The 25,584-nt window shown below is 42.9% G+C and overlaps 1 protein-coding gene across 1 annotated transcript in view; it reads left to right on the top strand.

The window, feature by feature from the left end:
- Nucleotides 1–25,584, top strand: part of LOC134934585 (chloride anion exchanger-like) — a 158,913-nt gene that overhangs the window by 57,863 nt on the left and 75,466 nt on the right. Inside the window, exons 4-8 of the mRNA XM_063929991.1 lie at nt 1,797–1,907; nt 4,285–4,457; nt 4,548–4,712; nt 13,589–13,741; nt 18,539–18,621. Coding sequence (XP_063786061.1) covers nt 1,797–1,907; nt 4,285–4,457; nt 4,548–4,712; nt 13,589–13,741; nt 18,539–18,621 — 685 coding nt within the window. The remainder of the gene's footprint in view (nt 1–1,796; nt 1,908–4,284; nt 4,458–4,547; nt 4,713–13,588; nt 13,742–18,538; nt 18,622–25,584) is intronic.

Below are 25,584 nucleotides of genomic sequence, written 5' to 3'. Positions count from 1 at the left end.
GATGTTTCCACCCCCATGCTTCACAGTGGGTATGGTGTTCTTGGGATGCCGTTCATCATTCTTCTCCCTCCAAACACAGCGAGTGGAGGTTATACCAAAAAGTTTGATTTTGCTCACATCTGACCACATTACATTTTCCCAATCCTCCTCTGGATCATCCAGATGGTCACTGTCAAACTTTAGATGGGCCTGGACATGTGCTGGCTTAAGCAGGGGCACCTTTCGGGTGCATCAGGATTTCAATCCATGACAACGTAGGGTGTTACTAATGGTAACCTTTGTGACTGTGGTCCGAGCTCTCTTGAGGTCATTGACCAGGTCCCCCCGTGTAGTTCTGGGGTGATTCCTCACCGTTCTCAAGATCATTGATACCCCACGAGGTGAGATCTTGCATGGAGCCCCAGGTTGAGGGAGATTGTCAGTGATCTTGTATTTCTTCCAGTTTTTAATAATTGCACCAACAGTTGATCTCTTCTCACCAAGCTGCTTGCCTATTGTCAAGTAGCTCATCCCAGCCTTGTGCAGCTCTACAATTTTGTCCCTGGTGTCCTTAGCTCTCTGGTCTTGGCCATGGTGGAGAGGTAGCAGTCTGACTGTTTGAGGGTGTGAACAGGTGTCTTTTATACAGATAACCAGTTCAAACAGGTGCCATTAATACAAGTAATGAGTGGAGGATAGAAGAGCTGCCTATAGAAGAAGTAACAGGTCTGTGAAAGCCAGAAATCTTACTGCTTGGTAGGTGTCCAAATATTTATTTTCCACAAGAATATACAAGTAAATTGTTTAAAAATCATAAAATGTGATTTCCTGGTTTTTTTTTCAGAGTCTGTCTCTCACAGTTGAAGTGTACCTATGATGGAAATTACAGACCTCTCTTATCTTTTTAAGTGGGTCAACTTGCACAATCGGTGGCTGTCCAAATACTTTTTTGCCCCACTGTATATGTCATATATAATTGTTAGAATAATGTTTAGTCATATACTCGTATTGCAGCAACAAATATTTATAGGCGATTCAATTACGTGCAATATTGGCAATGCGCTATTGTAATGGAGTGGGAAAGCTTTTAATGGAGGCACATTGCAACCACAACATCACTCATTTTATCACGTACCCTCATAAAGAGTCAAAGTAAAATGATTGATGTTTGGCTACTGTAAATATTGGTGATGTCATGATGACCCAACATCACTCCAATTTGAATGTGCCACATGTTTTGTAGTATAATAAACATCTTGTCTCGCTGATGGCAGTCTGGAGTTGTAAATAAAGTTTTTATTTATTTAAAAAAAAAGTATAGTAGACAAGAAACTAGGAACTCACAGTACAGTGTGACCTGTACAGTGTCACCTGTGCCCAAGCATGGATATCCTCAAAATTTGTCAGGGGCGTATTAATAGAGCAGGTGGTCCATGTACATCTCTAACCCCAGCGCTGTACCAGAGTCTAGTGCACACGCAAGGGTCTCCAGGGAATTTGGCTATTTTCCCAATTTATTTTACTACTGGCCAAAATGCTGGGAAAATGGCAACTGCACCATTTTTCCTGGTGATTTATGAAGTTCTGCTGCAGCAGATGTGGGACTCTAGAGGGGTAAATACAGTATTCAAGATTTGGGTGCAGGGCACCTTGGATCTATCCAGGGGCCCATGTGCACCGCACACCTTGCGCCCAATACAGATACGCCATTGAAACTTGGATTGTAAGTTTGAGAAGTTCTGGCAACAGTAGATGTTTGTCCATAGAAGTTACAGTTATTACTATATGTAAATCAGTAATTCATTGGTTTGTTTTAGGTCTGGCATATGCTCTTCTAACAAATGTACCACCAGGATATGGACTCTATGCAGCCTTTTTTCCAGTTGTGGTCTATTTTTTCTTTGGAACATCTAGACACTTATCTGCTGGTGAGTGTGAACACACTAACTAATTGGGTAATAATATTTTTAGAGCACATAAACAATATTCTCAAGGTCTTCAGTTAGATATTGTTTAATATATCCTCCAAAGTCACAAGCTTTATTTTATTATCTTATTGATAGGAAATAACTAGAAGACACCATAGTGTTAAAATCTATAATTTGAAGATCTCACAGAACCTTATTTATGGTGAGAAAAGTACCTTGAGAAGTCTTCATGTTCATGTTATAGTTACTGAATCAATAGACAGATCAATAGAACATTAAAGAACATGTTTCTGAATTCTCTAGATATAGTAAAATAGCTTTAGAAATTAGTTTTGATTTATTAAATACATTGAGGGCTTCGTTTATAAAGCATACTTGCTGCACACTGCAAAATGGCATATTGATGCAGCTAGATGGTCCACCCAGCATACATTTAAGTATAGACCTATTCTTCATTCTTGTTTTACACCCACACAAATTAGATCTACACAAGTGCACAGAGAGAGGTGGATAAATATCATTGAGCAAAAGTCCTAGCACTTTATTTCAATAAAATAAACTTTTGGGTAAACATGAATGATTGAGAGCATCTCACACACTCAACATTGGACTGAGGTATGAAGGGCCCACCGGGAAAACGGGTTGGTAGAGACCCATTAACTTAGGGGTGTGGTCAGGCAACACAGAGGCTTAGCTAATCATTAGAAAGTGTATAGCCTGGGACCCTTTATATATATATATATATATATGTATCTTGGAGAATCCGGGGCACTCCTGTGCTGAAGTTAATAATGCTGGGTGCACGTGCTATTTATGAATAATGTCCATTGTTGCTGTGAAAGCAGAACTACACGTCACTCCATTGAATGAAAAAAAGCCTTTAATAAGCTTCTGAGTTCAAAACATCACGTCATGCACAGTGAAAAAAACAGCCTGCCTGTGAATATCTACGGCTCGTTTCGGGACCTAGCATGGTCCCTTCGTCAGGATAGAATGCGGCTGCTATGGTCAGTGAGGAAAGACATGCTGTGACGGAAAATTAAAAAAAATTCAATGGAGTAACGTGCAGTTCTGCTTTCGCAGCAACAGTGGACATTTTATATATATATATATATATATATATATATATATATATATATATATAAAACTGCCAGCCCATGCACTATGGTACAGATTAATAACAACAATGCAGTGTAGAAATACACACTAATCCTGTTCATTATAAAGTAACTTATGTAAAATTTATTTTTCAAGTGCTTGGTCTAGAACCTGTTCCCTAAAGGAGGTGGATGGGCCCTCAGTCAGTAGGGACCAATGTGTGGTTTCCCCTGTACCTCTGTAGGCCAGTGCTGATAGCCTAAAATAAATACTGAAGTAGTAGTAAACATATATTGTTACAGTAATGTTGCAAACATATAACAAATTATTATGTATCCTGATATCGTAATATGCAGTAACAGCTCTCTCTCTCTCTCTCTCTCTCTCTCTCTCTCTCTCTCTATATATATATATATATATATGTATATATATATAAATGAGAACTAATAAACACATTGAAGTATTGAACAGCAACAGCTATGGATACTGAAGCAACATAAACAATTGAAGCTAATTGGTTTATAAACATGTAATAACACAATACAAAATTCTGTCTAATTATTGAACATCTCGCTGCTACATGTTTTATTGTTAAAATTAGAAACGTTATAAGCAAAAGTGTACACTAAAGCAGAGGTTTTTAAATATGGTTTCCAGGACCCCAAACAAGTCATGTTTTCCAAGTCACCTGTGGATCTTTAAATTGTGACAGTTGGTCATACACCTGTATCCCGTGACCAGCTACATACTATATTAACTAGTCTGGTATTTTACAAACGCAGCCCTCATGACTCCTACAAGTTCACATTTTCCATACCATTTAGCAGCTGCACAGGTGTATGACCAACTGTCACAATGTGAAGACCTGCAGACAGGGAATATTTGAAGTCGCCTGGAAGAAAAATCAACAAAAAGCATAGCTTTTACAACTAGTATTAAGCTAAGGCCATCCCCCCATTAATATGCTGTAGGTCGATAGTTTTTTTTTCCAAAACTTAGTAATTTTTCTACAGGTCCATAAATTACATGACAATGTGGGACCACAATGACGCAAATCCCAGTGTCACATCCATCCTAACTGGAACTCCTACAGGATGCATCTCCCAGAATCCTACCTGCAAGTATAGACATTTTCTCCAGGGGCACATTTTACTATTGCACTTACTGTAAATTCTGTCCAATTCTGAATGAAGTCCATAAACTCCTACTGCCATTTAAATATCAAGCTGGAGATATATATTTTGCGCATAATACCTCTAATACAGCAATTCTTATGTAGGTCCATTTCCTGTTACATGCCTGATGGTTGGGTCCGTTGTGTCTAATTTAGTATCTGTTACATCTACAAGTACTGGCAATTCTACCACAGCCAATAGCACTGATGAAACATTGATAAATGAACAAAAAGTAACGGTAGCAGCATCTTTGACGTTCCTCGTGGGGATTGTTCAGGTCAGTACATTTAAAAAAAGTTTACAGATTACTAATGCACCTTATTATATTTATCTTTTTTAACTTTTTTTTTTTATTTTTTTAATCTAGTTGATTATGGGATTTCTGCAGTTTGGTTTCATAGTCATATATTTATCAGAGCCATTGATTAATGGTTTCACAACAGCTGCAGCCATTCAAGTTGTGATATCACAACTAAAATATGTCTTTGGACTTACAGTCCCCACATTTAATGGACCACTTGCCAACTTTCTTGTAAGTATAAGCTGTGTATTGTTGTTCTGAAAGCATTATTTGAAGACAAGGAAACGTGTTCTGAATAAACTTTAAAATTAACAGAAATGTGCTATTGGTACTACCAAATGTACTCAAGAGCAGCATTCAAAGAAAATGTACAAGATACGGAACAGAATACATTTGGTGTATACCCAAATAATTAAAATAAATAATACAATACAGTACTTTGGTATTTTAAATAATGTTTACTGTTGTTGATTGTCCTTTGGTCAATAACATAATTCATTTTATTTTTCTGCTCGCTGGATATTGTGTCTTCCAAACAAGACCATCTTGTTATTTTTTTCAATAATGTTTTTTCTCAATTTTTTATGTATTCCAAACAGAAATTACTGGTAGGATATCGCACCAGGTCAGCTGCTGGACTTACAAAACACACACTTACCAGCATTTTAAAAACTGAAGGGGCCCCGCTGCAAGCATTTATGTGTCCCCATTGCCACAGAGAAAGTACAGTGGCACAGGTGCAAAAATTAGCAATGACTCTGGCTCATTGCCGCAATCTGGCAGTTTCTTCAGAAATATGGCACCAGCGCCATATTTTTTAATAAATTGTGTGAAATACAGTTACAACCTCAGCCTTACTCTTGTTGGTATATGGATTGTGCTAATGTGCTTTCTCCATAATACTCCATTAGATGAAGCATTTAACTTTACCAATATGGCCGTTGTTCTTTAGTCTGCACATGTACAACGTTATCTTTTCACTGTCTTTGAGCTACGCAATGGTATGCACACATGTCTACTACTCAGCTCCGTGTGAACCCTAAGAATACCTTTGTGTCCTGTGATCCTGCCCACATACATGACTGTCTGGTCCTCTGTTTGCTCCGCATCATCTCTGTTGCATGCTCCACTCCATCACTGCTCTCTGTATAACAGAACTGTGAGCACAGCTTTACCAGCACTAGTTTAGTCTGTCTGCCTGGCATGTGTCTACTAATCCCATCTAGTATACACATATCAAAACATCTGGGGTGCAGGTGTGTGGCATGGGGACACAGTACTTGCAGGTGGCAGATTTTATGGGGCTGCAGTATAATCCATCACTGGTTAGAAGTATTAAATGAGTATAAATTATTGAACATCAGTTTCAGTCATGTTAGTTTTAGATATGTTTCTTTCTGTATCAACAAACTGCAGTGTTGTACAATGGCGCTTAGAGTATTATAACAAGTGACCCTCCACCAGACAAGACGCTGACACAGTTGTATGAAAAAAATGCAGACCGTATTACTTCCACAGCATAGTAAACCGACTTTTCACAGCAAGTTTCAATGGGTACCTTAAATAGGCACCAGTTCACAAACAGCATGTACACAATCTCAGGCTCCCTGTCTCTAACCCACTGGCCCGACCTCTATCGCCTGGCCACTTGTTGGCATCAGGAACCCTGAGCCCTTGCCGTAACGAGCTTTATCAAAGTGTGGCACAGGTGTGCCTGATTGCTGGGAGCGCTTGCTCCAATACCTGGACCGGACCTACATGGATGGGATCTCTTGTATGAAACTGCAGGGTATTTCTGTGTATCAACAGCAATACAATAATGTAATTTCCAACTGCCAGATAATCTTTGACACAACATTAAAGAGACAACCTGCTGTGTCCCAACACCTCCCTGGGCTCCTTCTTGGTCCAGCCCTAAACCCAGGTTGCCATAGCCCGGGGCACCCGAACTGTTGTGCCCTGTCCTGCAAACACCCAGGGTGGCATCCGGACTGGACTGCCACAGTATACATTAACATTCCCTTAGAGTATTGATGGTAGTCTGTTTGCCCTCTCTCAGCTTCAATGTGGGGAGATGCAGATATACTGTATGAGAAAAAAAAATCTTTGTGTAATACAGTTTGAATCTTTGTTATTCAATGTGCAAAGTGTGGTTAAACCCCTTTAAAGATAGTGATTTCTCAGGGGATGCCCCCCAACCAATGCACTCACAAGTTAAGCGTATAAACGAAAGCCCATCACAAGATCTTGTTTCTGCTGAAGTATAGCACTAATACCGTATCAAACATTATCAGGGATGTCCCCTCAGCAGAGCTCTCACAATCTCAGGAGTTAAAACAGGCACATCTGGTGGGTCATTATTCTGGAACAGCTCCCTCCCCTCTTGTTTTTCAGATATGGCTTCTTCGTGTTTCACTCCCATTTAAATGTATGGAGTAGGACAGCCAAGGGAAAAGTTCACAATTTTTTTAATTCCAGACCAAACAGTTAAATTACGTATGAAAGGGTTCATACCCAGCAGGGCCAGCCCAATTGTATTGTAATTTATTTGCTAAGCGAATATAGATTTTGGCACCCTGATGGAATAAACCTTTTAAATGGACAACACGCGCTAAAGGTGTGCATTGTAAAAAGGGGTGTGGTCTCACAAGGAAGGGGCATGGCCACACTATAGTACCCCCAAGGGTACACAGAGAAATTGGGTGACAGGAAGATAGCGGGAGCGCAGATTGACAGGTTAGTATTAAATCTTTCAATATCCCCTTTTATCTGTAATCATTACGTCACTTAAGATTACTCTGCTAATTCTTGAGTCAATTTAAAACTGAAGGAGAGTCGACAAGTAGGATTAAGCATTAAGGGGTCAGTATGCAATCAGTCAAACAGAAGTGGATAGATGGTACTACTAATCAATGACATATCTATAATGAGTGCAGTGTATGCTGTGCACACGGGCCCCTCAGGTTGCAGGGGGTGCCCACACCACACATGCTGCACTCACATCTTTGGTACTCACCTTTCGGAGCCCAAGCATCTGAAGCTATAACAGTGCAAACTTACACATATACCGGAGGGAAATCACTGGGAAAGTGGCCACCACGCCATGTTTTCAGAGATCGGTGCATGAGCAGTACAAACACTAGAGACTAGCGAAACGCTACAGTCTATTAGCACTCAAAAAACCTTGACTGCTACCTATAGAGAGGAGGGGGCCCAGATGGAAACTACACATGGGCCCCCTCCTCTCTAAATACGCCCGTTGATAGTTACCACCATCATTGAATATGATTGCCCCAACCTTCTGTAACAAAGAGATGTGGTTACAAGACTCAGAGTACAAAGAGCTTGCTGACGCCGGGACATGTGCGAATTATCTTAGGAAATGAGAATCTGTGGCCTTGGCATTAATAAGTAGTCTCATTCTAGATGCTGTGTTGGAGGCTGCTGCATAAACTTACCTCCACAGAAAGGCAAGAGTCACGCCAAAACACTAACAATATCTTCACATTTTTCATCAACCAAGCTTGGGACCCTGGCGCTCTGCAGTGACACATAACCCGGAAAGGAATGTGGCCTCAGTTGGAAGAGGCATGGTCTTACTGCACAGGCTATGTTCAGCATTTTAGGTCATGCTCATTGCTCCATGAACAGCTGGGCAGTCCCCTGCTGAGCTCCCTGCATTGTGTAGATGCCATGCGCATGCACACAGTATCTAGTCAGGGATCACTCGCTGCTTTGCAGAGCAGAGTAGTGGGTGATCAAAGGCTCTTCCAACTCCCGCCACATGCCCTCGTGACACTGTCGCTTGCGGGTATGAAAGAGGGACAGTGCCCGAATAGTGGGACTGTTCGCTGGAATCGGGACTACACTGAATCTACTTGCAAGGGAGATATCTTCAGCAAATTTTAACAAAATAAAATTCATTTTGAAATAATCAAAAGTTGTTCAATCATTTATTACAGTATCAATGACAAGACAGGACACATTGTAATTAGACAAGTGGTCTGGTCCCACTGTTCTTCCAATCCTAAAGTTGCATGTGTTTCTATCACTGAGAGTATGGGTAGAGAGTTTATCTAGGTGGTTTAAGAGTTCATACATTAAGCAGTGAGTAGCCTCATTTTCCCCACACACATCGGAGGAAGATGTACTGTATCACACCTCAGAGAGCGGTAAAGTAGAGAGAGATAAAGTACCAACCAATCAGCTCTTGTCATTTTTCAAACACAGCTTGTAAAAGGGCAGTTAGAAGTCAATAGGCTGGTACTTTTTCTCTCTCTGTGTTATCTCTCTATCTACAAGGTTTAATGCAGCTTACCCAAACAGTCCATGGATTTGTGTGAATCACAATCTGTTTCAATGATTTCTTGCTATAATGGGATATAGTTAAAATGTAAATAATAACAATGTCAACATTAATAATGTTGCCATTGATAGAATGTCGACATTCACCATGTCAACATTATCATATGTCAACAGGTGAAATGTCATAATTTAGGCATTAGGGTAGGCTGTGGGGGCGGAGGTTTGGGGTTAGGCTGCGGGCGGGTGGGTTAAGTTGTGGGGGAAGGATTAGGGATAGGCTGTGGGTGGAGGCTAGGGTTAGGCACTGGGGGGTTAGAGTTAGAGATTAGAGTTAGGATCAAATATGGGAATGCCCGAGGATCAAAAGTCTGACCTGGAAGTCACATGACTGCCGGGACCCAGAAGTCACAATTGGAACCGACACAGCCACCAGAAAAGGTAAGTCACCACTGCGTCATTCTAACAAATCTATATTCCATCGCTATCTACATATTGAAGACATGGTCAACATCAACATTATGACCATGTCAACATTCTCATGTTGACATACAGAATGTCGACATTTCATACCCAACCCTGTTATGATTAATGTTGGCCAATGCCTAGAGAACATGCTCTGTTTCTCACTACTGCACTGTGTACATTGGCATTGGTGTCTCACAGTAGCTGGCTAATGTCTAGCTTATTTGTATTTTGGAATAAGTTCAACTTTACAGTACCCATTAAGTGTCTGACTGTCACGTCCTAAGCTGCAGTTTGCTTACTGGCAGGTAAGCAATATGTCCCCCACATACATGTAACACATGTTAGTCACACCTTTGATTCTTACTGTATATGTCATTTTATTGGGGGTATTCAATTGGGTGCAAGGTTTTTGATGCAAAAAAACCTTACACCCAATTTTGGATTACTATGGGTATGCATCCTCCCAATATCTGCAGAATCCATTTTGGGGGAAAAAATGCACACAGGGTTTTCAGCTTCAAGAAGGAAAAAAAGATACTTACCAGTTCGGTGGTCTCCATGTCTCCCAGCCATCTCCCCTCTATCTTCCGGCTGGTGAGGTGGCTGCTCTGAGGTGAGGGGGCTCCTGGAAAGCGAGGGGACTGCAGGGAGATGAAGTTCTCCCTGGTGCTGCCTATGGTGGTGGTGGTAGGGGGGTTACACACACATGTGGGTCACACATTGATACTTACACACACTCACACAAACAAACTACACACACTCACTCACACATACTTACTCTGCTGCTGCCAGGGCCGTCTTGACAGCAGTGTGGGCCCCTGGGCACAGCAATGCACTGGGGCCCCTACCCATCCTCCAGGGGGTGTGCTATCAGCGTCGGCTTTGATGTCCCGCGGGCGGTAGGGGGTGTACTATCTTCTGCTCAGCATATAGGACCTGGAGCAGTAATTTCTGCTAATTACTCCTTTACTGCACAGATGGGTGGGAAGGAGAACACTAAACTGTAGTTGGGGACATTTGGATGAATGAAGGGGCCCCGGTACATGACTTCCAGGGTGGTATGGGGTGTTTAATATGTAAGGGAGGGGTCGATAGTGGAGTAGGCTTAACATTATTCATTTTCTGGTGGGAGGTCAGCTTGCTTGACTGCAGATATCTCAAGTTCCTGGAAAAAGATTTCTTAGCTTTGCATGGGATAAAAAAATAGAGTGTCTCCCTTGTCAGGAGGTGCTGGGGACTTGGGGATCAGAGATCAGGAGCCAGAGCAATCCACCAACGAATATGTAAAACTGCATACCAGGCGTGTGGAGCTGGAGCAGGGACCAGCTGCTTGAAGGCTGATATCTCTGGTTCTGGGCAAAAGAGAGAAAAGGTGCCAATGTCCACCGAAAGTGGAGAGTCCCAGCTTTTGAAATGTACCCTCAGAAAAACTCTAAGTCATACAGAACCTGAGATATCTGGCTGGGAAGCGCAATTAACAGGCTTGGATGGGGAACACCGCTTTGAAGTCGGATATCTCTGGTTCCCTATGGCCGATTTTCAAAAATCTGGTACCTCTGGAAAGAGGGGACCCTCAGCTATCAGCCTAGGGCCCTTATACTCCCGGGGCCCTTGGGTAAGAGACCATTGAGCCCATACGAAAAGACGGCCCTGGCTGCTGCAGATGACCAGATCCCGATGCTGGAGGAAGAAGACACATCTTCAGAAGGTGAGTAATTAAGGACTAATTAAGCTAACAGGAAACTACAGAAAAATAGAGGTTGAGGGTTTTGATGGCGCCGTGTGTGCAGGTGCAATTATAAGCCTGTGTATCAGCAGCCACCTGGTGAAGAGGTAGCCAGCCTCTTCAATAGAAACTGAAAGAAATAGATAATATACCAGATCGGCGCTTACACAGGACAATTTAAATAAAAAGTAACTATTTATTTCACATACTGTAAACAAGTTGACAAAAAACAACACATTAAAAACACAATTAAATTGATACTAATCGCATTTAGCCTGATTCCCGGTATGTTATGTCCGAGCTAACATACTTAATTAGTGTGAGTCCCTGGAGAATAAGGAAAATATACTTATGATTAAACGATTGATTGAATATATTTACCAGCATCACTGGCCACAAGCGGAGACTCTCAGTACCGTTCAGTCAGTCTCAATGCTTAGTCCATTTGTTAATGGTATGTAGATCAATATGCTGCCAGTAGTATGCAGGTACCACGGTCACAAGTAACAGGAAACTACCAACTGCTTAATTAGTAATAAAGGGGGGGATACTGCAAAGGCACTAGAGCAAGTCACGCCGATTTTTCCTAAAAATAGCTATTTTAGGAAAAATTAGACTTGCTCTGGAGGTGCATAATAAAAATATAGAAATCACTGCGTCTCATTTTCTCTCCTTTAATTGAAAAGAAACACCATGCAGGTGCGAAAAAACTCAATTGAATATGCCCCTATATTTAACTGCTGCGCTGATGTTTTATCACTCCCAGTTGCTTATTATTGCAGATGAATGACTTCCCTACTTTTCTGTGACAATTGTTCAAGTCCTGCCCATTTTTTGTGTATCATGTGTAAATTTAGCAAACCACCTACCATAAATATGTATCCAAAATAACAACAATCATGTCAACGAATCATTATTAACAGTATTAATGTTACATTGCCAGAAACTAGTGGACGCATGGGCCATCACATCCACTATTTTCTGAAACGATCCCTGTCGCCGTCCCCAAATGCCAGTAGTATGTCAATATGCAGTGAGGCTCCTAAGCATGTGCAGACCATTAAATATCAGGGATTTATGTAAATCTCTGAATCAGGTCCATTGTACAATATGACAAGTGACACTCTAAAGTCGCTAATTGACATCACAGATAACGATTCATTATACATCAGTGGGTGTATGCATAGCAGTCTTCTGTTATATACTGACAAAGGGTGCTCTTTGTAGGATTACACCTGATACACAGTCATACATTCCCAGCTGTTGTTATGTATGCACACTGTTTCTACACCTATACATAGCAATAAAACGGTATTTCCCACACATTCCAGACTCACTCCAATTCTTTCTCACCACATTGTACATAAACCTTTTACACATACTAGAGATACACCTTCACCAACATACCCCAACCACTCAACAAAGGTGCAGCACTGACTACAGCCGTTATCTATCATGTATCTACACGATTGTACATCTCGATTGGCAGCAACTCCAAGAAACACAATGCAATTCTATTAGAGCGCTGATCACAAACCCCTAACCCATCCTTTGTCTAGGCAATAAGTAGAAAGGGAAACTCTAAATATTTATTTCAACCCGGACAGGCCTAGAGTTCACCAATTTTTGCTATTTTACTTTGCTTAGGTACTGTATATCCTACACAATTACACTGCATACTGGACATTGTGTTGATAACGAATGGCTTTTCTAACATTTTCAGTCATCTACCTCAGGAGACTGCTTATTCACAATACATTGAAAAGTAACTACAGTGTCAATTTTATCTCAAATAAATCTATTTAAAATTATCATATATTTTATTTTAAACAGTATAAGTATCTTTTTCTATTTAAACTAATTACAATATATTGTTAAATATATCATAAGGTATTATCCTAACCAAGTTATGTATTTGTTAATAACCTGGCTACAAAATGTCAATGAATGCAGAATACATTTCCTTTATTTTATTTTTATGTTATTGCTTTTTGTACTGATTATTTTTCCATATAGGTGTGGATATTAGGTCGACCAGAATTAGTTTGGAAGTCAATAAGTCATCCCTATATGGTTGACAGGGTCATTAGGTCGACATTTAAAAGGTAGACACTTGAAAAGGTTGACAGGTACATAGGGTTAACACAGCCAAAAGGTCGGCATGGAAATGGTCACTGCGAAAAAGGTCAACATTTTTTTTTCCTTAGGTGTCATTTTCTATGTTAAAGCACATGTGACCCCAATTAGTTACTATACCCAATTGTAGTCCACGTGGAAGATAAATGCTGAAAAAGTTGGAAAAAAAATGTGTTGACCATATATGTGTCGATCATTGTTATGGTGACCATCTGGACCTGTTGACCTTTTGTATCTGTTGACCTTAAGCACTGTCAACCTTTTACATGTTGACCTTTTGACTATGTCAACCTTTTGTACCTATCCACCTAATGCATGTCGACCTTATGGGGTCGACCTATTGACTGTCAACCTATTGACTGTCGCCAGATCATCCGGTACCCTTCCATATTGTACCATATTAATTGTTTAGAATTACACAGTATTTGAATGATCTTTAAGCATCATCTTTGTTTTGCCTTTTTATTTATTGCAGGAACTCCAGGCTATTTTCTTCAATTTACGAAACACAAATATTGCTTCTCTTGTTATATCAATTATCGTAATGGTTGTACTTTATATTTCAAAAGAGGTCAATGATTATTTCAAAGCAAAAATGCCTGTACCCATTCCAATAGAAATTATACTGGTGAGTATAATATACTACTGTGGAGGGATAATAATAGAAATATGAAATGTATCTAATTATGAATTGTCATAAACACCCATTTCATGTTGTGAGAACATACAGTACCAAAAACAAATGTTAACTAAAATGTTATGGCTTTATAGATAAATGGAGCTGTGCAGTTGCCTTAAAAGAGTACTTTAGACAGTATCGAAATGTAGGGGCTGATGCAGAGGTGGATGCCATCTTGATGTTTATGGTAATCAGAAATGTTTTAAGATTTGCACATGCGGAGAAGTCTGGGTCTGCAATGTCGTCCCCAGTTCCCCAAAAGCCACACAGATTGACGTGCTTCTGGCATCTGGGGGCAGCGATCAGGGCCAGATTAACAATGGGGCAGATGGAGTTACAGCTCCAGGCCTTCACAAAGAAATAGGCCCATCAGCTGCCATGGGCGGCCATAAATCAGAAGTATTGAAATTGCATTTCTATTTTCCACATAAAATTATGCTATTTTTGCACTTTTATATATTTAGGGAGACGTTGGGGCTGATAGTGTACAAGCACTGGCCTCACCTCCTCCTTTTCTCATAATAGGCCCTTCTACATTTTCAGCTCCAGGCCCATGAGGCTCTTAATACGGCCCTGGCAGCGATGGGCTGCATTCCAGAAAATGGGGGAGTCAGCTTCATTTCCTGAACGTGCCAAAGTCAGTGCCTTAATCCTTGGACAGCATGGTCCTACAGGACATCCTTAGTAACCTGAGTGTTACTCAGATGTCCAATGTTACATCTTCAGACACTGTAGCGCATCAGAAAAGCCGTCAGGATGCAACTATTTATACAAGACGCCTCCTGTTTCATTTGCATATTACAGAGAAAGACTACATTGGCCGGGGTGATGAAGCCTATGTCCTGCCAGCATCCAATGAGAGACTGGTATGTACTTGTCAGTTATAAAACATAATCTGTAGAAGACAGATGCATCAGCTTTTTACACCTCCAAAAGATGAACTCTTCCAGTCAGCTCAGCAGATCACTCGTGTATGTCTGCACCGTTGTGCATTTTGTGTCACTCTCCGGAGTCTTACCTCCGGTGTGCGGTCACAAGGTTTGCCATCCCGGGGGCTGCGGTGACGTGGTACTGCAGCAAGGGGAGGGGGGGTCGTGCTGGGCTATGTGTGCGGCTGCCAGGAACCAGAGGCCGGGGTCCGGGCAAACAGGGTGCTGCTGCAAGGAGTTGCTGTGCTGGGTCCTGGTACTAGTTCCGGCTGCCAGAGGCCATGCACTGGAGCTTAGCGCACTGGGTTCGGTGTCCTGGTGTGTCCTCAGTGCTGGAGGCCACCATGTTGGAGACAAAAGTCGGTCTAATAGCAATTCTCACTCTCTGCCTCAGCCAATCTGTGGCAGCCTTCCCTTTTAAAAGGGGGCTATTTTGGGTAGCAGGGCCAGTGCTTCTAGTTACTTTCTCAGTTAAAGGTGCTCAGCTCTGTGCTCCCAGGTTACTCCAGGTATCCTGTTCTCGTTTGCTACCATCTTCTGGTCTCCCGCTTGCTGCAGTCCTGTTGCTAACAGCCCGTCTCCACTCGCCGGTTAACCACGTGGTCCCTGGCCGTGGAGGGGATCCAGGGGTGAGAGCAGTAGGACATCGGATGTCATTCTTCAGCCTCATCTTAAAGCCACAGTCTTAAATACTTCATTCTCCAGCCTCATCTTAAAGCCACAGTCACAGTCTTCAGTTCTTCATTCTTCAGCTTCATCTTAAAGCCACAGTCTTCAGTTCTTCATTCAGAGTTCTTCAGTCTCATTTTCCAATCATAAACTCCATTTTTCAGCTCAGTCATTCGGAAAACCTCAGTTTTTGTTTATCATAGTTACTTCATTAAATCATATTATATCTTCCTCATCGTCCTCAATCTCTCCTTGGGTTCATAATTAGTTCTTCATCCCAAGAGAAGGAACTACATCCAGCCTCCTCACCTTTCCTCTCCTCAGGCAGATGTCTCTCAGGTCCAACTTCAGTTGTCGGAGCCTCAACATCAGTCTAGTGTGACATTTTGGAGGTGTTCACGCTTGCTGACTTGCAGACATTGGGTGCAGACTTCTTAGCAAGAGTATTGTGTGAGACCTGTGTGAAGGTTGATAAATCAACAGAGAATAAAGAATCCTTCAGGTTTTCACTGATGAGGTGGGCAACATTGGTTTGGCACTTTTATGCGTTGTGTCTCCTTTTAACCCTAAATCGCCGAAAGTGCCACATGAGAAAATGTTTCACTGTCCTGGATAACAGTGTGATGGGCCCCACTTCATGAGTCCTCATCATGCAATATGGCCTTGTGGCAGCACCAGAATGGGAAACAATTACACATTCATATTCAAGGTCCTATTCTTTATACACTATGTGGCACCTGCAAACAAAAATAACTGCAGTAAACAAATTTAGATTCTTTAGGTGCTATGATAGAAACTATACATTTCCAACACGTTGTGTATGAAGCTTCTCGTTTGTAGATTAGGCAGGAACTGAATCCAGCAGGTTGTAATCATAGGTTTTCCCTGCTTACAGTGGATTGTGGCATGGCATGATGATTCTGATACATTATTTATGCTAATGAGCTACTTATAACATCTATGCAATTCAAAATGTAATGAAAGATTGTGAAAATATATAAGGTAGAGTATTATCACCTTATAAGAGCCACGTAAAGAAGGGAATGTGTTTAAAATAAATGATAGAGAATTACAGATGGAGCCACACTTATCTAGTGCGGCTCCATCGCATACAAGCGCTCCCAGCATGACTAGGCGATCCATCCACCTAGTCACGCCAGGAGCGTATAGAGACGCTCCCATTCTAGTGAATGGGGTGCGTGCGTGTCATAGATGTGCGCGTGTCCCAGACCTTGCAATAGGCGTGACCGCCAGGCACAGACGGAGCCATGATTAGCATGGCTCCATCTGTAGACAGGATATTTGAATAATCTGAATGATAGCAACGGATCCATACCACTCGTAATCTTTCTATGTTTGACGAACAATTATTTTTCACAGATATGCATTAATGTCTGCGGATGTAATGTTGAGAAAATATGGCTATTTCAACTGTCATTGAAGTAATAATGTAACAGAAACTGAAGGTATACTCCCTGAATAGTGGACTATTTTGGATACATGCAATGCATGATTAGAAACAGTGCCTAATTTATTTTCTTAGTAAATGTTGTGCCTATCCGTTTATGTACTTTTCTTTTTCTCAAGATAACCTATGAATTTATTTTTGGGACTTGTGTAAATTCTTTGTGAGAGGGGGAAAGGAGCTGATTTTCTTTGTTGTTTTATTTTGGGACCAGCCTTCACAACCATACAGTTAAATGTAGTGTTATTATTTACCACTAGAGTGCAGCATAATCTAGTTTCAGTAAAGACTCACCCTATATTTAATTGTTAAAAGTTAACATGCTTGTATTTTTGTAATGCCAAACACAACATTCAGGAGCCGTGTGGCAGAAGGGTTAGCAGAAACCCTCACATACATAATAAACAATAAAAAAAAAAAACCTCAGATCTATCAACCTACCTCTTGGGATCCTGTAAATTGCTTTATTTGAGATAATCTACAACCCTTTCTTTTAAGAGTGTTTCCATCAATTTACCTACTACTGATGTAAGGCTCACTAGTCTGTAGTTACCTCATATCTTTATATCTCATATCTATATATCTATCTATATACCTTGTATCAATCATCCTTATATCTTTTTATCTATTGTTCTTATCTGCCATCAAATTCTATGTTTCTATGTTACAGTCTGGGGAAGGGATGACAAATATGGGAGAAAGACAGAAAGGGAGGGAGTCAGAGTTGAGAGGGAGTCAGACGGAGGGGACACGATGGACAAAGATGAAAGCGATATTAGGAGAGGCACAAATACTGTAGATGAGAGAGAGAGAAACAGGGAAGGGGTGATCGATATTAGCGAGAGAAACAGATGGGTGGTCAGAGATGAGAGAAATACAGAGGAAGGAGTGTCAAAAATGAGAAAGACAAACTGGGGAGGTGGAACAGAGATTAGAGAGACGTAGATGGCATACCCTCCAACACCATTACAGAAGAAATCGGTACAAATGTGAAAATCGGTACAAGACCCTTTTTGCAGGTACAGACTATAAAAAAATAGTACTGTACCGGCCAAAAAGGTACAGTTGGAAGTTATGAGATGGGGACACAAAGATGAGAGAACAACAGAGAGGAGGAGTGGAGACATGAGATGAGAGAGACAAAAACAGGATAGGGGCTGACATGAGAGAAATAGACATAATGTGGAGCTGAGGTGATAGAAGAGATAGACAAAGATGAGAGAGAGAGCGACAGCCCCGGAGAGACAAAGATGAGTGTGTCTGAGAGAGAGAGAGGTACAGGGGGATAAGATGGGAAGGTGGGGGAAGACAGAGGGGCAACAAAAAATGCAACATTGGGCACGGTAGCTAGTGGCCCGGCAAATGACTGGTCCAATATGCTACTAGTGTAATAATACTTTTGTGTTTCTGTGGAGCTAACTTTACACTATCTGGTAGCATACATACATTTTACTCCTGATATAAACAAGGTGAAAGTGCTAATGTTGTGCAACCGGAGGAATCCTGAGATGCATCAGACCAAATATATGCACGTAAATGTTCTTTTTCGCGTGTGCACCTTTCCCTGCATAAGCTTGGAGCACAAATGTACCGTATCTGATTCTAAGTGTGTACACAAAATGTATCATATGATAATATATCACACATTATCATAATGTATCATAACTTCTTCATACATTACAGACAATAATTGGTGCTGGAGTTTCATATGCATTTGATCTCCAAAACAGATTTGGTGTACCCATTGTAGGAACAATTCAGAGAGGGTAAGTATTATTACACTGTTGGGTAAAACAGAAAGTAAAGTATTTTATACAAAACAACAAATATACAAATGTACAGAAGTTCTTGTTCATAATTATTGATCATGTTCTGTACCATGGCTTCAGGTAGCCAGTGCAGTTGCTCACTACATGAAAGTTCACAGCTTACCCTGTATGTATAAAAGAAACTTAATCTGTATATGTCTACAATGTAAGCAAGAAAATAATCTTGAACCTAATATATTAGGAGCAGAGCCATAACAAGACATTTTGGTGCCCTTTGCCAGAAAGAGAATTGGTAACCCCCATATTCAAAATAGCAGTGCTCCTTATATACATTATGCCACAGTCCAGGGACGTGGCTCAAGAGGAACTGACTAAAACCAGAGCTAGATTTACACACACTACATGAGCCAAAGGGTTCATGAGGGCATTATGCATAGGTGCAGAGGTATAAAATCCTGGAAATTTGGTGAGTGTTGATCAGAGATGTGCGGGAAAGGTAGGCACCTGCCATAGACTTTACTTCAGAGTTTTGACTATAAAAATGATTAGAATAATGCAAAGAAGATATTTCTGTCATATTCTTTGTATTTTTCATATTCTTTTTATAGTCAAAACTCTTGCACAATTATTAGTATGACAGGAAAGTCTCTGCCTCACCGCACCGCATGTCACTGCACCGCACAGTGGAGCCCTTTTCTTTTTTTTAAATTCAATACTTTTTTATTGATTTTGTGTTTTTCAGTGAAACAAAAATACAAAAACAAACAGAGCAAACCAAAACAAATCCCCAACCCAGGGAATACGCAGATTCCCAATTCTAGTAGTAACCAATTAGTACAGTAAAGCATGTGCAGGCTTAATTCCGTTACAGATAGTATGAATTAGAACTAGTATCACATATTAGCATGAACCATATAGAACAATGTATATTGTATAGAGTCGTCTATGGCAACACACCATAAATATTGAGCAAATCATACAACAGCAATATTGGCAAAGTATGGCCGACCGACCGCGGGTGCCAGGAGACCCCACAAATAAAGAGAGGCAGCCAACCCCATTCAGGTCTAGAAACACACTCCCACACTAACCCCCCCGGTACGTGTCTCATCTCCCGTCCGCCCAGGCACGGAGCCCTCAGTAGTGGGTACTCAGACACTCTGGGTCATAAAGCGCGGAGACTCAAGCCATCTACCCCACAGGTCCTGATATTTTTCCCCCGCTTTTCTAGCTAAGTATACATATTTCTCATGAGAGGCCGTATCATTTACAAGTGAGACCCAGGATCGCATTGTGGGTGCATCTTTGGCTAGCCAAAGCCGGGCGATACACACCTTGGCCAGGCCACATAGATTAATTACATATCTTCTGGCAGGGAGGTCCAGGGCATCCTCCTCCACAGCAGATAACACACATGTCGTCGGGGAGCATACAGACGAGGGAATACCCGTTGACACCAGGGCGTCAATAACACCCGACCAGAACACGGCTACCTTGGGGCATAGCCAGATAATGTGCCAAAAGTCCGCATCCAGACTATCGCACAGGACATCTGGAGGAGTGGGTACCCCCTATACGTCGCAAGCGCACTGGGGTCATATAAACTCTGTGTATTAGAAACAGTTGGATTTGTTGATATCTGGTGGTGGTAGTGGATAATCGTGGAGAACACAAAGCACCCTCCCAAATCTCATCAGAGATGGCACCCAAGTCAGATTCCCTCTTATTCCTGAGAAGGGATAACGGGTCAGAGTAGTGAGATCGAAGCATGGTTGTATAGATGTTGGACACCAGATGTCCATTTCCCAGGGACTGCAGGAGAGACTTCACCGGGGAGTCAGCTATCGTCGGGGGAGTATCGGGAAATTGTGCATTAAGCGCAAGTCTCAGTTGCAGGTATCGGTAGAAATGAGACGAGGGTACACTGTAATCCTGTTGAAGTTGCAGGAAGGATTTCAGTATACCATCGTTATACAAGTGTCCCAGGGATGTCACCCCCCACCTCCCGCACACCGCCCCAGTCTGCAGCGAAGCCAATTCTGGGAAGCCAAAGGCATTGTCCAGAGGAGTATCTGGGTCAATACCTTGGCCCAATAGGATAACATGTACCTGTTTCCATATGAGGATGGCCTGTTTTATTATAGGGATCTTGGACAAGTTAGGGTTCCCACAGATAAGCATCTGTAATGGAGAGCCGTCAGGGTAGGCCTGTAAAAGCATCTAGGAGTGTATGGTGTGAGCATCTGGGGCATTTACCCACTCCCATATTTGTGCCAACTGCGCAGAATAGTAATAAAATCGAAACATAGGGAGAGCTAAGCCTCCCAGCACTCTCGGTCTGGACAGAACGTCAAGTCTTAACAGCGCTCTCCGACTGGCCCAAATTAAAGAAGAGAGCAAACTGTCAATCTGTTTAAATGTCTTCAAGTTAATATATATAGGGGATTGCTGGAGGACATAAAGGAGTTTAGGCAAGTATACCATTTTTACCAAATTGACCCTACCAGTAACAGTCAGGGGCAGAGTCCCCCAAACTTTGACCTTCGAGCGGAGATACACCATCTGCGGCATGATATTAAGGGAAACATAGGTACAAGGGTCATTCGATACCCATATACCCAGGTACTTGAAAGAGTCCACCCATTTAAGGGGGGTATGAATCACTGGGGCCACCGGAACCGGGCCTCTAAGTGGAGTAATGGTGGATTTGTCCCAGTTAATTTTGAGTCCGGAGAAGCCTCCGTAGTTGGTTATCAAGTCAAGGAGTTTAGGTAAGGAGGAGAAGTAGTCGTCCACAAAGAGCAAGAGGTCATCAGCGTATAACGCTATCCTGTCCTCTCTTGCGCCAACCCTAATACCCACAATATCTGGATTTGCTCTAATCAAACACGCCAATGGCTCAATAGCAATGGCAAACAGAGTCGGAGACAAAGGGCAGCCTTGTCTCGGTTCCCTGGACAGGGGAAAGGAGTCTGAAACAAACCCGTTCACCGAGACTCTGGCCATGGGCAGAGAATACAATAATTTAACATAGCCAATAAAGTTGGGGCCCACGCCAAACCTACCCATAGCCTCCCAGAGGAAGGCCCCCTCCACTGAATCAAAAGCCTTTGCGGCATCTAAAGAGGCTATAACGGCAGAGCAGTCCTCCCCCCGAGAAACCTGTAAATGAGTGAACAGGCGCCTCAAATTTACAGCAGTGGACTTGCCAGGCATGAAGCCCGTTTGGTCAGGGTGAATAATTTGGGAGATAACCTGGTTAAGTCTGGAAGCCAGAACCTTGGCTAGGATTTTAATGTCCGTGGGCAGCAGGGAAATAGGACGGTATGATTCAACCCTCCTGGGGTCCTTATCTGGCTTGGGAATGACTATAATCAACGCCTCTGCCATAGACGGGGGAAGCGCGCCTTGGACAAAGATTTCATTGAATAACTTAAGCAACTGAGGGGCAAAAAATTTTATATGCTTCCTATACAGTTCTGACGGAATGCCATCAAGGCCAGAGGCCTTACCATCGGGGGAGGCAGAGATCGCAATCTCAATCTCCTCCAACGACAAAGGAGCATCGAGAAGAGCCCTGGCTTCACTGGAGACACGGGGCAAGTGGATTCCATCCAAGTAGTCACGCAGTTCTAGTGGGGAACAGGACAATTTAGAACTATAGAGCGCCTGATAGTATGAGACAAATTCCGCCACGATTTGGGGGGTGCGGTCCAGTACAGACCCAGCCGAGTCCAAAACCTCCACTACAGTATGAGAGGAGCGGTCACCCCTTGCAAGATTGGCCAAATAAGAACCTGGTCTATCCCCGGTAGCATATTGGACATGCGAGGAGAAGAGAAGTCTGTGCTGGGTTTTCCCCCACAGGTATTCCTGCCATTCACCCAGCGCATGGAGCCACACCAACTTAGAAGCGTCTAGGCCATCGCGCACATACATCAGCTCTGAAGCAACTACCCGGGCCTCCAATTCAGATTCACATTTTCTAAAGGAGGATTTAAGACTTCCCACCCGTTTAATCAATGTTCCTCTTACAAAGGCCTTGAAAGTGTCCCACAGTAAAGACACATCCGAGGTGTCTTCATGCATAACAAAGAATTCTAACCAGCTAGCTTTCAAGTCGGATCCCTCACCCATATGCGTCAGCCAAAAGGGATTGAATTTCCACACTGCTTGGCCTCGCTGACAGTTTAAGTCAATATGTAACGATATGGGGGAGTGATCCGAGATACCCCTAGTCTCATATCTGACAGTTCGAACTTTGGGCAAAAGCTCCCGGGACAAAAGAGCCAAATCTATCCTAGAGAAGGAAGAGTGAGAGTGTGAAAAACATGAATACTGCCTCAAGTCGGGATACTTCAATCTCCAGGGGTCAACCAAAGTCAGCTCCGAAACAGTGTCTGCAAATGGGGAACGCTTGGGCTGTGGGTTGGAGGATGCCATAGACAGCCTATCCAACTCGTGGTTTAAAACGTTGTTGAAGTCACCCATACAGATAACAGCTACCCCAGGGGACGCAGCCATAAAGGCAGACGCCTTTTTAAGGACGTCATGCGAGTATGGAGGGGGCACATACACAGCCAGCAATAATAGGGGGACGGAGTTAATTCTGCACTTGAGAAACACATATCTACCCCATTGATCCGTTTGTACAGAATCGAGCGCAAATGGAACAGACTTCCTAATTAGGATCGACACTCCCCGGGACGCTGCGGTATGCATGGAATGGTAAGCCCAGCCCACCCAAGGTTTTTTAAGGGACATAATCTTAGTACCAAGTAAGTGGGTTTCCATCAGGCAAATTATATCCGAGGCGTAAAGCTTAATCTGTCGAAGCACCAGGGAGCGCTTAATTTTGTCATTGATCCCCCGCACATTCCACGACAGAAACTTAACCAAAGCCATAGCAGGGCATTGTTGTAATATCACAGAGCACCAGCGGCCGGCCGCCCCCAGTGACTACCAAGAAAGATACGCTCGCAGTTAGCTGCGACATAGACGCAGCGGAAACAAGCACATTGTACAGCGAAAAGTAAAAACAAATCAATAATAACAGTCTAACAGAACCCCCACCCCCACCCCGTATACCACCTAAAATTAGCAGCATACCTGGATCCCTAACAACAAAATACCCTAAATACTAACAATAAGAGCTAAGGCAGAGAACGCCTTAACATACTCCGCCAATACCAAACAAGGCCAAATTCTAAATCCAATAAGGGGGCCAAGAATTTAATGACCTTAAGACAGGAGAATCTCCCAGCTAAACTCAAATCGAATCCCCCCCTAGACCACTACACCCACCCCAACTGTATATCCCTTTACCCCTTAAAGACTTTATGACAAAACAAACACAAAGATTATAAAGCCTAAGAACCGTAAAGAAGTAGCATCTAACAGTCTCCCGTCTCTGCAGACCTACCCATTCCCAGTGAAGGTCCATAAGAGCCACAGAGAGCCCCTACGTGCGCAACATAGCAGCACAACACATAATAATAGCATAGTGACTAGTAGAAAAATCACATACAGGAGTTCAATCAGCGGCTAATGCCCCCCCGAGCCGGAAAGCGTCCATCCAGCCAAACTAACATCTTGCGGGGAATCGTGAAGAATATATCCACAAATAGCTATACTTCCCTCCCGAGACAATACAAAAATAACAGCAGGCATAAGAGAAACAGTGTACTTGCAAGTAGAGAAATCAAATGCATAAGTTCAATCAGCGGCTAACACGCGCCGTGCCGGAAAGCGTCTGTCCAGCCACACTGATGCTTCACGAGGGGTCATGAAGAATTTTGTTTCTCCATCCGAGACCACCCGCAGTTTAGACGGAAAGAGCATGGCATAAGGGATATTCAGTTCACGCAGCCTGCGTTTCACAGGGACGAACTGAGCTCTATCCTTCTGGATGTCGATAGCAAAATCCGGAAAAACTGAAATTGTAGAACCGTTCCACTTAAGGGGGCCCTTAGTGCGGGCCAGTCTCAGAATCACATCTCTATCCCGGTAATGAAGGAGCTTGGCAATAAACGTACGGGGAGGTGTCCCTGGAGGAAGAGGACGCATTGGGACCCTATGGGCACGCTCCACTGCAAAGTGTGAGGTGAACTCCTCCGCTCCAAACGTATCCAGTAGCCAACGTTCAAGAAATTTTTCAGGGGAGGCACCCTCCTCCTTCTCCGGAAGTCCGACGAAACGGACATTGTTTCGTCGCAATCTCCCCTCCATATCCGTCATCTTTTTATGTACCTCCGCCATCTGAGACTCCAGAGCAGAAGTGCGTCTACTGAGAGGCGTAACCGTGTCTTCCAGCGTGGAGATGCGCGTTTCAACTTCACCGACCCTCTCTCGCACCCGCTGAAGGTCTTGGTGTATAATAGATAAGTCCGCCTGGACCTGACCGATCCTGTCGGCCAAGCGGGCTTCACTGGCCGTGACCGCGTCCAGCACCTTTTGTAAAGCAGCATCGGTGGCCTCCACAGATGAGGAGCTAGCCGACGGAGAAGGCGGTGCCGAAGTCGACCGTACCTCCCCCCCCTGCTGGGACCGCGCCGGAGGATTTCTGGCAAATTTTTCTAACTTCGCCGCGGCAGACTGACGCGGATTGACCATTATAGCCGAGCAGACAGCAGGGTGCGAGGAAGTATAGTAAAGAATATAGCAAACTGTCCAGGGGCAGCCAATGTATAATATAGTGTAGTATATCAGAATTGTCCAGTCGCAGGCTGCGGGTAAATATAGTATATCAAAACTGTCCAGCGAACGACCACGGGAACATATAGTGTATCAGAGGAATCAGCCTCTGCCAGCCCGGAATGAGAATTCACAACAGCATAAGGGACACCAGCAGCATTGATTTGGACAGATATGCCCTGTGAGATACTCCAGGGGTTAATACAGCATGGCTCCCCTTCCCCTGTGTAGAGCTGAACTGGGCAGGGCAGCACTTATAATGTGGGG

Source organism: Pseudophryne corroboree, chromosome 6 (genome assembly GCF_028390025.1).
Source record: "Pseudophryne corroboree isolate aPseCor3 chromosome 6, aPseCor3.hap2, whole genome shotgun sequence".
Lineage (NCBI taxonomy): Eukaryota > Metazoa > Chordata > Amphibia > Anura > Myobatrachidae > Pseudophryne > Pseudophryne corroboree.
The sequence above is the reverse complement of the archived record's forward strand: the minus strand, read 5'-3'. Positions and strand labels throughout refer to the sequence as shown.